Source organism: Cynocephalus volans, chromosome 4 (assembly GCF_027409185.1).
Source record: "Cynocephalus volans isolate mCynVol1 chromosome 4, mCynVol1.pri, whole genome shotgun sequence".
NCBI classification, from domain to species: domain Eukaryota; kingdom Metazoa; phylum Chordata; class Mammalia; order Dermoptera; family Cynocephalidae; genus Cynocephalus; species Cynocephalus volans.
In genome coordinates, this window is record NC_084463.1 from 135,557,521 (window position 1) to 135,573,664 (window position 16,144).

Here is a 16,144-nt window from a genome sequence, read left to right on the forward strand (position 1 = left end):
AATTTCAAGAAGCTGTGAATTTGTTCATGGTTAATAAAGCTCCCCCTTGGGAGCCCCGCTTATAGGTGCATCTGTTATCAGCCCATTCTCCTAAATTATTCAGAAAGTTTTCTGCACTCAGAAGCTCCAAGTGTGCACACTCAGCATTTCCCTGGGTAATAAGGTTTCACAGGCAGAAGTAGCACTGATGAACTGATTATGCAGGGGGCATGACGAGCTCACAGAGCTGGAGAACAGAACCAGAGCAGTCTTGGGCTCCTCGTGAATTTCAACAGGATCAGCTCCTGCCTGTTCGGTTCTTGTCAAATGTCGGAGAAAGCAAGGTGTCCTACAGCCCTCCTGGATGGTATCTCTCATTTCACAGTCAGGAGCTGCCACATAAATGGGGGCTCCCAGTACTTGGCCAGCTTCCATCAGTGATGGTGCTGCCGAATCTTAACTGGTGCAGCCTGGGAGGTGGGTCTTGCTGTAGCACTGGGGCAGAGGTGGGGGTGGGGGGTAAGACAGTCACTTCTCAGCTTCAGCCTCTTAAGTTGGCAGCTGCACCCACAGAGCTTCCTCCACCAATGTGCACAAAGGCAGGGATGACCCTATCTGATTTGTGAAAAGACAACTTCCAGAATGTTAGGAATGTGCTCATTTGGAATATGATATGTGTTCTATTCCCTCACAGCATAGCACTGAGGTTTGTGAAATAACCACATCCTCTCATGAAGTATCTCAAAGAACATTTGTCTAGTAATGACTCTTAAAAGTCTTGTAGTAATAGCTATTAATAATAACCAAGGTTTGTTGAGTACTCTGTACGAGATACCACTCTAAATATTTTTACGTGGATTTTCTCTTTTTATCTACAAAATCCAATGAGGTGAGTTCTATTATCCTGTTTTACAGATGAGGGTCTTGAGGCACAGAGAAGTAAAGTAACTTGTCTTTGGTCACACAGCTAGTAAGTGACACAGTCGAGGTTGGAATCTGGACAGTTTGGTTCCGGAACCTGCACTCTAAATGGCTATGAAGAAAGTGGTTCAATTTGTGTATTCCACTTTTTCTCACACTTTTTGACCAAGGTACCCTTTTTCATGAAATGCCTCTTGCCGTCCCACAGAAGATATTTTCAATATATTATTGATCAGAGTCTAGGATTAAGTCTTCATCAAAGTCACTGGAGAGGCACCCCCCTGGAAGAGCAGTATGGTAGGGTGACAGATGGACAGGAAAGGAACAGAGAGAATTACTTGGGACAGTGTGATGATTTCTGACATCAGACTCCTGTACCACTTGTTTGCTCTGTGACCTTTAGTAAGTTACTTGTCCTCTCTGAGCTTCAGTTTCCCCATCTTTAAAATCAAGAAAATAAAATGGCACGCTTCACAAGATTGTTATAAGAATGGAGCAAAATCGGGGGTATCGGAGGAAGATTAGAGGCAGGTGGTGCAGTGTTCATTCCTCAGCTTCCAGGCTACCGTCATCTTTTAATTCAGTGTTTTTCTTCCTGTAGTTCTGAGTCTCTGTAAAGGAAGAAATTGTGAATTACCGTGTTGCCATGTTTCAAAATTAGTTTGCGGATATCAAAAAATACTGTGGATTACCTACTCTGGTTATAAGGTTGCAGCTGACCCTGAGGGGGTCCAAGAAGGAGAGACTGACCTTTGCCCACCGGGAACTTCTCTTAATGGTAAGGCAGATCCATGAAAATTGAAACAGCAATGGTTAAGGGCATGATTTTGGTACCAAACTGCCTGGGTTCCTCCTGGTGCCTCCACGAGCTAGTTCTAACAGTAGCTATTAATAATAACTAAGGTGTATGGAGTACTTGGGCAAGTTCCTTGACCACTCTGTGCTCCCTAGTCCTCATGTGTAACATGGTTTACTTTATAGGATGGTGTATTAGTTTCCTAGAGGTGCCGTATTAAATTACCACAAACTTGGTGGCTCAAAACAACAAAAGCAGAAATGTATTCTCTTGCAGTTCTGGAGGCCAGAAGTCTGAAATGAAGGTACTGGCAGGGCTGATTCTCTCTGGAGGCTCTGAGGGAGAATTTGTTCCATGCCTCTCTCCTAGTTTCTGGTGGCTGCTGGCAATTCTTGGTTTCCTTGGCTTGGGGCTGCTTGAGTCCAGTCTCTGCCTCAGGCTCTACGTGGCCTTCTCTCCTGTCTGTTTCTGTGTCTTCTTTTCTGACACTCATCATTGGATTTAGAGCCCACCCTAACTCAGGACAATCTCATTTCAACCCTTACCTTAATTATATCTTCAAAGACCCTTATTCTAAATATGTTGACATTCTGAAGTTCTGGGTGGATATATCTTTTGGGGGAACATCATTCAACTTACTATGTTGGAAAAATATATAATTAATTCTTTCAATAGCTTGTTTTGTCTTTAGAACAGAACCTGCTTATTGTATCAGCTTTACTGATAATCAACTGCTCTACTCCAGCTTTTGTAAATGTGCTTGCTTATCACAATGACTGTTGTACTGGCTACGTGAGTGCTGAGAGAACAGAACTTAAAAGAGCCTGGAAGAGTCCGCCTATATAAGCCCTATAAGACCTAAGCTCAAGGCTCAGATTTTGAAGCACTGGCTCATCTGGGCCTGCTGGCATAATAAAATACCTGACTCTCCAACCCTCTGAGTGCCGACTGCTTCTCTGTTGAAGTCTATTCCGTAACAACTACAGATGGTGTAAGGATTAAAATAATTAATATGTATAAAAACACAAGATACTGCTGAGGATAGAGTAAGAGTTACTAGGATAGTTATGATGATGACATTATTATTGCTTTTTTATTTTCAAGTTTAAAGCAAATGTGAGTGATCACAGTGGTTGTTAGTATTATTATTTAGTTCAAATCAAGAATGGGGGACATGTCACAAGGCAAACAGTGTTCCTAATTCCAACTCTGGACTTTCTCCCCACCCTCTGGGGGTTGGTATTGGGAAACCAGGACAGGAAAGACTGCAGTCTGTGAACGCCTGGCCAAGGAGGGTGATGTGAGCCACTGAGAGTTTTTGGTCCAAAGAACTTTATAAGAATTACACTGAGACACAGTGCTGGGTGATGTTCAGACTGGAGGGAGTATTGCAGAAAGACTGAGAGTTCAAAGCGGCTAAAGATGGTAAGACCCACAAGGAGGTTTCTCCTCTTGGCCTGGGCCTGGATGTGACCATGAGAATGGAAATGAGGAGTAGAGGCTGGAAAAAAAAGTACAGCAGAAACTGATCACACTTGGTGGCTCAGTGTGAACAGAGAAAAGGAGAGAGTTCAAGACAACCCCAAGTGTTCAAGCCTGGTAAACCAGGTGGCCAGGGAAAGCACTGGCATCTAGGAATCCATCCCAAGAAATCATTCCACCTGTGACCAGAGATCACTAGCCCTCCCTTCATGGCTCTTACAGTCTGGTTGGTCCACCTGAATGTTGTAGCATTATTTGTAACTGCAAAAAAAAAAAAGAAAAGAAAAGAAAAGAGAAAAAAAGAAAAGGAAGCAACTCAAATGTACTTCAATAGAGGGTTGGTTTGGTTAAATAAACTGTGATATACATATATAGTGGGATACTACACAGCTACTCTTTTATAAAAGTGTGTGTGGTAAAGAAAGATGTCCATATATATTTATATAGCATGAAGAACAGTACAGTGTGTATGCTTGCACAGAGAAGAGTTTTGAAGGCTTTATACTGTGGGTACTGGCCAAATCTGACCTGCTGCCTTTTTTTGTGAATAGTTTGACTGGGACACAGTCACACTCCCTTGCCAACTTATTGTCTATGACTGCTTTTATGCAGTGTTCAGTGGTTGTGACTGAAACTGTCTGGCCCACAAAGCATAAAATATTTACTCTCTGGCCCTTGACAGAAAAAGTTTGCCAGCTCCTGTTCTATACTAAATTGTTAATTATGTGTTTATCTAGTGGAATTCTAGTAGTTTTTTTTTGGGGGGGGGGGTAGCATTTTGTCTGCTTCGAATTTTTTTTTTAACCATTGTATGCCATTGTTTATAATCTTAACATATTGTCAATAGTATGTAAATGTCATATCAATATGATGATCAAACATTTCTGTATTACTTAAATTAAAGTAATTAGCATGGACTTTAATAATCAGTATAAAGTTTTATAATGAGAAATAATTAAACAAAGTTAAATTTGTTTTTTGGGTTTTTTCTTATTTCAAATTATATTATAAACCTATAGTAATCAAAACAGCATGGTACTGGCATAAAAACAGACACATACACCAATGGAACAGAATAGAGTCTAGAAATAAACCCTAGTATAAATGGTCAACTAATTTCAACAAGACCACCAGGAAGACACAATGGAGTAAAAGGATAGTCTTTCAATAAATGGAGCTGGGAAAACTGGACATCCACATGCTAAAGAATGAAATGAGACCATAATTTTATACCATGCACAAAAATCAACTCAAAATGGATCAAAGACTTAAACATAAGACCTGATACCATAAAACTCCTAAAAAAAAACTCTGAGGAAAATTTTGATATAGGGCTTGACAGTGATTTTTATTTGTTTGTTTGTTGGTTTGTTTGTATATTACATCAAAAGTTAAGGAAACAAAAGCAAAAATAAACAAATGGGACTACATCAAACCAAAAAACCCCTGCTAAGCAAAGGGAAACAATCAACAAAATGAAAAGGCAGGCTATGGATTGGGAGAAAATACTTCTAAACCTTATGTCTGATAAGGCATTAGTATCCAAAATACATAAGGATATTAACTACAACTCAGCTAAATAAACAAAATTAAATTTGGAAGGAAAAAAAGGCATACAGGACTCACACTACCCGATTTCAAGACTTAACTATAAAGCTATAGTTGCTAACACATCTATAGGCCAAAAGTATATGGCCAAAAGAGTATGTGGCTTAGAATATAGAGAATCTAGAAACAGACCCAGACTTGTATGGTCAGTTGATTTCCAACAAAGGTGCCAAGGTAATTCAATAGGAAAGGATAGGCTTTTCAACAAGTGGTGCTGGAAAAATTGGATATCTAAATGGAGAAATTAAAAGAAACTTGACCTTGACCTTGTACCACCAACAAAAATTAAGTTGCAGTGGATCATAAATGTAAATAAATATAATATATTATAAATAATATAGTTTAAAGCTATAAAACTTCTTCTAAGTAAAAATTCAGGGGAAGATTCCTTGAATAGAATACAAAAAGTACCACCTATTAAGGAAGAATTGATACAACGGACTTGTATTAGTCAAGTTCTCCAGAGAGACAAAATCAATAGGATATGTTATAAATATATGAGAGGGGATTCATCAGGGGAATCAGCTCACACGATTGTGAAGAGAATTCTCATGACAGGCCGTCTATAAACTGGATGCCTGTAGCGTGGCTCAGTCCAAGTCTGAAGACCTCAAAACCAGGGAAGCTGATGGTGTCCCTGGTGTAGGTCTTGGAACCCAAAAGCTGAAGAGTCTCAAGCTCTATGTCCACAGACAGGAAAGGAGTGTGTATCCCAGCTCCAGTGGATAGAGAGAGAGATTCACCTTTTACTCCGTGTTTTTGTTTTCGTTGTTCTCTCCGGGCCCCCAGTGGATTGGGTGGTTTCCACCCTTATTGAGGGCAGATCTTTCCCACCCGCTCCACTCAGGCTCTCATGCTCATCTCTACTGGAAACAACCTCAGGGACACACCTAAAACTATAGCTTTACCAGGTTTCTCGGCATTCCTTAATCTAATTAAGTTGACACCTAGAATAACCTTCACAAGACTAAATAAAAAATTTTTTTTATAAAATTGTAAAGTAAATGAAAAGACAAGCCACAAATTGGGAGAAAATATTTGCAAGACACATTTGTGATAAAAGACTTCTGTCCCAGAACATATGAAGTACTCTTTAGACTCAATAATGTCAAACAATCCAATTAAAACATTGGCAAAAGATTTGAATAAACTTTTTGTCAAAAAAGATATGCAGTGGCAAATCAGCACATGAACAGTTGCTCATCATCATTAATCATTAGGAAATGCAAATTAAACCTCAATGAGATGCCACAACACACCTAGGATGTCTAAGATTAAAAAGACTGGCAGGATTCAGTGCTACTGAGGATTCAGGGAACTGAGCGTCTCACGTGGCTGCTGGTGGGATGCAGAATGCTGCAGCAACTCTGGAGAACAGTGGGACAGTTTCTTATGAAGTTAAACATACATTTCCCATGTGACCCAGAAATCATTTCAGGTATGCCCAAGAAATGTGAAAAGATATGTCTGCACAAAGACCTGCCTTTCTGAAACTGGCAACAGCTCAATCCCCTTCCTCAGCTGGTGAATCAATAAATGAATTGTGATACATTCATGCAAATGAATACTACTCAGCAATAAAAAGGAACGAAATATTAACCCCTGCAAAAACATGGATGAATCAAAAGCAGTGTGCTACATGAAAGAAGCGAGACACAGCAGGCTGCAAACGGTATGATTCCACTTATATGGCTATCTGGAAAAAGTGAATCTGGACAGAAAACAGACCAGTGGTTTCCCGTGGCTGGGAATGAGGAGAGGAGATTGACTGCAAGGAGCACAAAAGAACTGCTGTGGGAGGTAGAAAGATTCTGTATCTTGATTGTGCAGCTGGTTAGGCAATTATTTCACTTTGTCAAAATTCATATAACTGTACATTTTTAAAGGGCAGATTTTATTGTGCATAAGTTATACCTCAGTAAATCTGACTTTTAAAATATTTACTATGGAGAAAAATAAACTGAAAAAAATACATTTTAAGAGAAGTCACGCAGGACTTTTTCAAAGGGATGATGAAGAGTCAGTTTGCGGGGCAGCGAATATTCCAGAACAGGAATTCTGGACTCAAGAGGTCAGGCCGGAGGGCTTAGGAGCCGTCCTCAGGGAGCCTCTGAGTGAGCATGGGACAGTGAGGCCCGAGCTCCAAGGAGGGGCCCTCACATGCACGGGAGGGAAGGAAGGGGAACGATAAAGAAACTAAGACCACCACCGGCCTAGGCAAAGCCAAGGAAGAGGAAGGACAGTGGGCTTATTTTTTTAATAGATAGTATAGTACCAACAGTACAAAGTAGAGAAGAGAGAACAGTGAAAAGTAAGTCTCCCGCTCACTTCTATCCACCAGCATCTGTTCTCCTTTCTAGAAGCTACCAGTGTTACCTGTTGTGTGTGTCCTTCCAGAAATATTCTATAATTCTCTACTGAACTTTGCTTTTTTGCAGATATCAATATAGCTTTCATATTGTTCCACATCAGTGTATGTAGAGCTGCCTTAATTTTTTAAATAGGTGCAGAGTTGTATGGATACACCAGAATTTATCTAGCCAGCTGCAACTGATAGACATTTGGATTGTTTCTGATGTATTTTGCTATTATGAACAAGCTTCCGTGAGTGCTCATATTAAAAAGTTATTTCTCATTTGTGTAGCGTGTCTGTTAGATTTTTAGGAAGGGAATTGCTGTGTCAAAGCGCATGTACATTTTTTATTTTCATATGGTTAACCCTGCCACTACCCTGGGTTTGCACCAAACTACCCTCCCACTAGCCATGCCTGACTATATACCTTCCGTGAATATACCTGTTCTCCCAAGACACACTAACGGCAGGTCCCCTATGATGCCCCACATGGGGCCAAGACCTACATGCATTACTCACTGTGTTTTTTTGCTTATCCTGTGCTCTGTGGTATAAAGATATTATTGAAAGGATCAAAAAGGCCTATGTGTGGGCCGAGCCTGTGGCGCACTCGGGAGAGTGCGGCGCTGGGAGCGCAGTGACGCTCCCGCTGCGGGTTCGGATCCTATATAGGACTGGCCGGTGCACTGACTGGCTGAGTGCCGGTCACGAAAAAGACAAAAAAAAAAAAAAAAAAAAAAAAAGGCCTATGTGATACCCATAGGGTAATGCAAATATTCCAGAATCCAAAAAAACCCCTGAAATCCAAAATGTTTCTGACCCTAAGCCTTTTAGATAAGGGATACTCAATCGGTAGGGGAAAATGGTGGGAGTTTTAATTTGCATCTGGAGGAGGGAATTTTTTGGAAGCAAGGAACACCAGGTCACAAGTGTCAGCTGCTTTAGTCCCTCCTCCAGTCCAGACAGCACCTCTGAGTGAATTAATAAAAGTTACTCCTCCCCAAGACACTTGGCTGCCATCTGCTAGAAAACTGTAGTGACAACTACACCAGTGAGTGGTGACTTTGAGGTAAAGAATACCCTGGAGTTGTGCAAAACACAGCCCACTCCACCACAGGTGGCCACTGGTGCTTCCGGCAGTTTTGAGAGTCCAGTGGTCTCTGGGTAGTCGCAGATTGCCTGGAATTCATGCAGTAAGTGTGGCAGATACACAACAAGAATTCACAATGTTTGACAGGAGCACGAGAACGTCAGCTTGAGGGACAGCCAGAATAAATGGGAACTTCATTATCTGTGGATTATGCACTTGAAACTTAGGTCCCGGGCAACTCTGATATTAGGAATTTGGCCAGTATGCTCATTAAGCTCTTAAGGAAAGTGGGCCTAGTTAATGAATTAATAGAAGATGACATTTTACACACAGAGCAAGAGTGAGACCAGGCACCACTGAGTTGTGCAACATCATAAATTTCTCGAGCAAACCTGATCACTGCCTCTCCTCTGCCAAACTGGGCAGGTCTAAGGAGAGCCTGCTTTGAGAGACATAGTGAGACCGTTAAGATCCACAGGCATTTTATATTCCGTGCATTTTAAAGGGTTCCCATTTATATTCTTAAAACCTCAAACGTTTACACAGAAGTCAGCATTTAAAAACCTCTGGATCCATTTGTTTTCCATGTGAACACCCACTTTCCTCTTTAAGAAACACATCTTGGCTGGCTGGTTAGTTCAGTTAGAGCACAGTGTTGTAACATCAAGGTCAAGGGTTTGGATTCCTGTACTGGCCAGCTGCCAAAAAGAAAGAAAGAAAGAAAGAAAGAAACTCATCTCACTGGAAAGAAACTCAGTCCTTTTCTCCTCCCCTGCCCCCCAACTCATCCCCCAAATGGTGGCTCTCCCAGCTTCTATTACTGGTCCAGAGAAGTTGGTGAGTATAATGGTAAGGATGTGCATTAACTAGCTAAGAACTAGCATTAACTAGTTATGGATGATGAAAAATTCTGGAGATGGATAGTGGTGATCATTGCACAATAGCGTGTGTGCACGTAATGCCGCTGATCTGTACACTTAAAAATGGTTAAAATGGTAAGTTTTACGTTATGTATATTTTATCATCATAATAAATTTTAAAAAAATAACTAGCATTACTGAGTGCAAACCCTTGCCACGTACTGTGCTTGGCACTCGTGTATACATTGTACTTTACCCTCCCGATAAACCAGGAGATATGGCAGTGCTATTTACTCAGGACCATCACCGTTTTAAAGATGAGAAGGCTGAGGCTCATAAAAGTTAAATCACTTTCCAGAGCCCAGACAGCTAGAAGTGATGACTCCGGGATTTGACCCCAAGTCTCTGTGACTCTGCAGCTCTGTATGCAAGACAACAAAATAAAGAAAGTATTTTAGTTTAAGCCTGAATTCTGAAACACACTCACACAAGCCCCACCCAGCTTTTAATTATCAAGGCTGAGAAGAGATAGAAGTACAACAGAATCCCTGAGTGACAGCTGATTGTCTCCAGAAAAATCCCAAACTGCCTCCCTCTCTTAACGATTAGGCAGCATGACTCTGCCTTTCTGTTGGAGTCATGTTTGCTTCTTCCTGTACATTTAATCATTGAAATGATGACCACCAGACTCTTTGTAGCTTTTAGTCCATATTTGGGTGTGGCCAGAAAGAAAAATTAACACAGAGAGCTGGGAGCTTGAGGGAGAAGGTTGTCATTTGTCTCAAATTAGGATTATTTGGCAAATCAGCAAATATTAAAACTGGAAAAGAGAGAAGATAGTGTGTTTTGCACCTTATGGTTTTTTGAAGGAGAACTATCTGGGTTCCAGTCCTGGCTCCTCTGCTACCTCTTATGTGACCTTAGACAAGTTAATTCACCTCTCTGAGTCAATTGCTCATCCAAAAAATAAGAATAATAATAGCATGCACTTTACCGGGGTGTGTGAGTAAAACCAATTTTTTTTTCGTTGAGCTGTATGCATTTATTGAGTGCCTACTGTGTGCCAAGCGCCATCATACACTCTGGGGATACAGTGATGAACAAAATAGACACAAAGCTAGCAAGGAGGGGTGGAGTAAGGCACTTAGCCTGTGCCCAAACAGAAGACATGAGCCGCCAGTGGAGGTGCTGCTGCTGCTACTTCACATCTACATTTTGGCCCCTGGGGACTCACTGAAACCTCCTCACTGCTTTGCAGGGGGAACAACTATCTGGTTGTGGTCACCAGATTTACCCACTTGGGCTGCACTAGTTTGTCCTACATGCTAGGCCACAACAATGGGTGGTTGAGATTCTTCTGCAAAGACGAGGGGTCCCCAGCTTTCTATGAGAGGCGCTCTGGTTTCCTATGCCCACCTGGACCTTACTGTGGTTGCCAGGTGTATCTTGCTGACTGGGAAGCCCCTTACCTGAGTATTGGAAGTGTGGCTCATTCATACACATGGAGAGGAGGATATGAGCAACTGCAGGGGGCACATATAGACTTTCACCCTTGGACCTCTGAGGAAATGCCAGCAGGCGGCCTACCAGGTCTTGCTGGGGAGCTGCCAAGCAGAGTGTTGGGGGAAGGCTCTGAATTCAGACCCCTGGGCTCAAATCATGCACCTCTCCTTACCTCCTGTCAACCTAAAATAAGAGAGAGTGGCTCTCAAGATAAATGAATTTATTCAGGAATGAGCAGCGGATTATAATCTGGAATGTGCATGCTATCGTAGATTACAGACACATCCGAGGAGGTTAGGGCAAGGAGAAGCTTTGAAAGGCAAAGGGAGTTTACCTAAGCTGTCCTGAAATGAAGTTCATTAGCCATGGAGGCTCGTCGCAGGAGGTGGCAGCTACTCATTGGTAACACTGACTGTTGTTGGGGAGATGTCTTGATAGAAGCATCTTATCTGGAATTGCTTGTGCTGTCAGTGAATTCTGGTAGTAGTTCTTATCACTGGCATACGTGCAAAAGGACTTTCAGAGAGTCCTTGTAATTAATAGTTCTTCTCTCAGACGTACAAGGGCACTTCAAAAAATTCACAAAGTTTTTGAAGTACCCTGATACAAGCATGAGATCCCCTTCTCCATGATCTCCCAGCTCTGCTTTAGTCTGGGTCTGACATAAGTGACTCCATCTTGGCATCAGCAGCTTTCATACTCCAAGCTGGGTGACCTTGGTCGGGAACTGACCTTCCTGAGCTTCATTTTTCTCATCTTACAAAGAGGGAAATTACAGCACCTACTTCATGGAGTTGTTAAGAGGCAAGGAGATGTGATAAACCGTATACTTGTATGTATTGAACACACTTAATATAGCACAATGTGTCAGCTGTTGTTGTCAGTGCTTCATAATTATTGATTCATTTCATGCTTGCTGGCTTAGTCCATTTTCTGTTGCATATAACAGAATATCTGAAACTGGGTAATTTTTAAAGAAACAATTTATTTCTTACAGTTGTGGAGGCTGGGAAGTCCAAGGTCAAGGCACATCTGGTGAGGGCCTTCTTCTTGGTGGGGAGTCTCTACAGAGTCCTTGGCACACATGGTATCACATAACAAGGGCTGGGCAAGAGCATTTCTATGTGCTCACTTGCTTTCCTTATAAAGCCACCAGTTTACTCCCTGATACCCTGTTAAACCATTAACTCATTAATCTATGAATGGATTCATCCAATCATGAAGGCATAGTCCTCGTGATCTGATCACCTCTTAAAGGCCATATTGGGGATTAAGCTCCAGCATGAGCCTGGGGGACATTTGAACCATAGCACTTGCAGAAGCCCAGAGAGCTAGGGACTATTACTATCCCGATTTTGCAGCCCCGAGAGGCAGTACTTCCCAAAGGCACACAGCTAGTAAGTTGGGGGGCTGGGATTTTAATCTGGCTCCGGAGCCATGCTGTTAGCCTGCACTGTGCTGGCTTTCTATCTCGAAAGTTCCACATGGGGCCCACATAAAATAAATGCTCTACAGACATAAGGAATCCCAGATGTACCTACCTGTGTTCTTGATGTGTGGTATATTATGCATTTCCAGTGAAAAACTGATTTCCGCCACAAGAACTCTCACTCTTATTCTCTGGATATTACATTTCCTAGGCTGATGTTTTAAAGCAACTTTATTGAAGTATCATTTACAATGCATAAAATTTACCCATTTTAGGTGTATAATTCAATGATCTTTATTAAATTTACTTATTGGTACAACCACCACCATAGTCCAGTTTTAGAACATTCCCATCACCCCAGCAAGATCCCTTATACCTGTTTACAGTTAATTCTCATTTCCTCTCCCTGCCCCAGGTAACCACCTATCTACTGTCTATAAATTTGCCTTTTTTGGACATTTCATATAAATGAAATTATACAATATGTAGTCTTTTGTATCTGACTTATTTTACTGCGTAACTTTTTTGAGGTCATCCATGTTGTAGCATGTATCAGTACTTACTACTTTTTATGGCCAAATAATATGCCATCGTATGGCTATACCACATTTTGTTTATCCATTTATCTGTTGAGGGAAATTTGGGTGGTTTTCACTTTTTGGTGGTTTTCACTGTTGTAAATAGTGCTGCTGTGAACATGTGCATGCAAGACCTGGGGCTGACTTGAAACGCAAAGGTGAGCCACATCGGTAACCCTCTTCTCTCCTTCCCTCTCCTCTTCTCAGAACCAGGCAGCGGGCAAGTGTTCGTGACTTCGGAGAACCAGCTGGTGTACTACCCCAGCATCACTTACGCCATCATCGGCAGCTCCGTCATCTTCGTGCTGGTGGTGGCCCTGCTGGCCCTGGTCTTGCACCACCAGCGAAAGCGCAACAACCTCATGACGCTGCCAGTGCACCGACTGCAGCACCCTGTACTGCTCTCCCGCCTGGTGGTCCTGGACCACCCCCACCACTGCAACGTCACCTATAATGTCAACAACGGCATCCAGTACGTGGCCAGCCAGGCCGAGCAGAACGCCTCGGATGTAGGCTCCCCGCCCTCCTACTCAGAGGCCCTGCTGGACCAAAGGTGTGTGCTGGATGGAAGAGACTGGGGGAGGGAGGTCATCTAATGGCAGAGGGGACTATGTGCACACACCTGGGCACTAGATCTTGCCAATAGCAGCGTATGACATTTACTGAGTCCTTGCAGAATGCTCCATGTGTATCATCTCATTCAGTTCTCTCAATGACCCACTGAGGGTCTATATTTGCCGACCCACTGAGAGTCTATATTTCTATAAATAATAAATATAGTTCTATATTTGCCTTGATTTTACAGTTGAGGAAACTGAGGCTCTGGGTGTTAAGTTACTTGTCTGAGGACATATAGTTAGGATGCTCCTCCTTGGTAATGCCACACTGGCACACATTCAGGCCACTGAGAAGCTACCGCAGAACAGTGCCCCGGACACATGAGAGGTTTGATTAATATTTGTTGAGTGAACAAATGCATGAATTAGTGAATGGATAAGAAAAGATAAGCCCCTCAACTTTGCTTGGCTTTATCTATGAAATAAAGAGGGTGGAATAGAGTATTGCTAAGCTTTTGTAGGCAGTAGAACCCTCATTCATGGAATTGTACAAGAAATCCCAATATATACAGCCAAAAAGCAGAGTTCGGTAGCTGAAGTGGGTGGTGGACCTAAATGCTGCTTGGCATCCCTCTTCCCCCAAGCCCGGGACTTGCTGTGTATGGCACTAGGCATTTTGCAGACCATGTTCCTGGGCTGACTGGGCTTCCCCTGGGACCCTCTCCAGGGGCAGCTCTTGTAATGTTTAATCTTCGTTTTCTCTCCTCATAGAAGGTAAACAGAGCTTCAGGGGTCAGGGGGAGGGGGTGGTGCTTAAAGTTCTTTTTGCAAACACGTCTAAGAATACAGGACCTCATCACCTAATAAAGTTCCCAGTCCTAACCTCTTCATTTTGACCATCCAGTGTAGAGTATGGTTGAAATCGCCAAATCTGGAGGTAGAATGCCTAGGTTCAAATCCCAGCAGAGCTGCTTCCTAGCTATTTGTGATCCTGGGCAAGCCATTTAATGTTCCTGTCCCTCAGTTTCTTCACCAATACAGTGGGCGTGAAAGTGATGCCTACCTCATAGCATTCTTGCAAGCATTAAATAAGGTTATGCACGTCAGGTACAAGGCACAGTGCCTGATGACTCACAGTAAGCCTTCAAAGAGTAAATGAGAGCTAAAAAATAAAATGGGCTGAAGTTGGCTTTGGGTCCACGTGTCCTGCCTTGTCCTGACTCTGATGTGTTCTCTCTCCATTGCCCTGCTGCCCTAACCCCCTTTCTCCATTGCAGACCCGCGTGGTACGACCTTCCTCCACCGCCCTACTCTTCCGACACCGAGTCTCTGAACCAAGCCGACCTGCCCCCTTACCGCTCACGGTCGGGGAGTGCTGACAGCACCAGCTCCCAGGCAGCCAGCAGCCTCCTGAGTGTGGAAGACGCTGGCCACAGCCCAGGGCAGACCAGGGACTCTGTGCCCAGCCAGGGCACTGAAGAAGTATAAAATCCGGTTATTCCAAAGTCCATATGGGTTAATCTGCTCTGACTTGCTACCATTCTAACAACGTGTGCTCACGGGGAGCTCCTGAAGCACCTTTAACGGTATCTCAAGTTGCAGTTTGGGGTGTCAGCTGTTTTTCCATTTCTCTCCTCCCCCAGATTTCAGGGATGTTCTTTGGAGGGCAACCTGGCATATTTCTGGCCTGTCAGTTGACATGAACTATTGTGCATCTTTCCTGCGAGGTCACTCTTCCTCTGGGGCCCAGGATCACAACCTCACACTCCACATCATTCCTGTGTTAGTGTTGGAATCCCTTTGAGTAGGAGTCATAAATTTGCAGGCAGCAGAATAAAACAGTGTTTGAGTAGTCTGTGAGGAAGCAGTGTTTCTGTGCCTTGTTGGCTGTTCAGAAGGGCAGAAGACCCTGGACTAAGTTCTTTCTGCTGGCTGCTCCCTTATAGCTCCATCTGGGGTTGGGGTTGGATGATCCTACCAGGAGGCCATCCCTGGGTGGCTACCCTGAAAAGAATCCAGGTGGTCATCAAAACCTGCCTTGCACTATCCTATTCATTGCTCAGTTCAGGGGAGGCAGTAGCCAAAGAAGGCTTTGGACATGAGCAACATGCTTCAGCAGTCAGCAGTGTCAGTGTGGTTTTGTGAAGGACTCTGAAACCATCTAATCCGGATAGATTCTGGCTTTAACATTTTGCCCCAGAATCCTCATTTTGAGAGCTTTCTCAGCAGTGCATATCATCAGTCTCATCCCAGAATAGGCTGGGAGCCCCTGCCGTAAGTTTACCAAGTTCTCAGTTCCTAAAATGCGGGCTGCCGAGAGCCTAGGTCAGCCTCAGCTCCACTGCCTCTTCCCTGGTTTCTGGATCATCGCCCTCCTAGCTGACTTGCCTGTAGCCAAGGAATGAGGACCCAATTTGAGTTGGCCAAAAATCTGATCTGGCCATTTGTCCCTGTAAACCACACTCGGCCTGTCTTGCTCATGCATGCAGCGTCAACACTAGTCTCCTAAGTTCTCTGAGCACATGGAAGTCTATTTTACCTGTGCGTTTGGACTTGAGGACACTGGTTTCTAACACACATGAGAGCCATATTCAATACCTCCTGTGAGAGCTCCTGGCTGCCTGCAGTGCACATGCTCCTGTCTCCAAGGTCCCAGTACCGGTGCCTCTAGATAGAGTTAGGGTTAGTTTCAGACCTCTCCTAACGTCCTCGTAGTTTGTCCTCTGAGATAGAGGGGCAGTAGACAATTTGGAGTCAAGATTTTCCATTTGGATTTTTTTTTTTAATCTTTTAGAAATGCATTTGAAACAGTGTGTTTGTTTTTTCCCTTCTAGTTAAGGGACTATTTATATGTGTATAGGAAAGCTGTCTCTTTTTTTGTTTTTCCTTTTGTGAGGTCCAAAGAAAGATGCAAAGGAGATCACGCCTTTGCCCCGCTGATCCCTGTGATAACAAGTCACTCCAGACTAACCTGTGTGCCAGGCATCT

The 16,144-nt window shown here is 43.2% G+C and overlaps 1 protein-coding gene across 2 annotated transcripts in view; it reads left to right on the forward strand.

The window, feature by feature from the left end:
* The window catches only part of LOC134375612 (low-density lipoprotein receptor class A domain-containing protein 3), a 231,769-nt gene extending 216,720 nt beyond the window's left edge, over positions 1–15,049 (forward strand). For both annotated transcript variants that reach the window (XM_063094220.1, XM_063094222.1), the window contains exons 5-6: positions 12,807–13,152; positions 14,434–15,049. In XM_063094220.1, the coding sequence (XP_062950290.1) occupies positions 12,807–13,152; positions 14,434–14,644 (557 nt within the window). In that variant the 3' untranslated portion in view covers positions 14,645–15,049. The remainder of the gene's footprint in view (positions 1–12,806; positions 13,153–14,433) is intronic.
* The last annotated feature ends 1,095 nt before the right edge of the window (positions 15,050–16,144 follow it).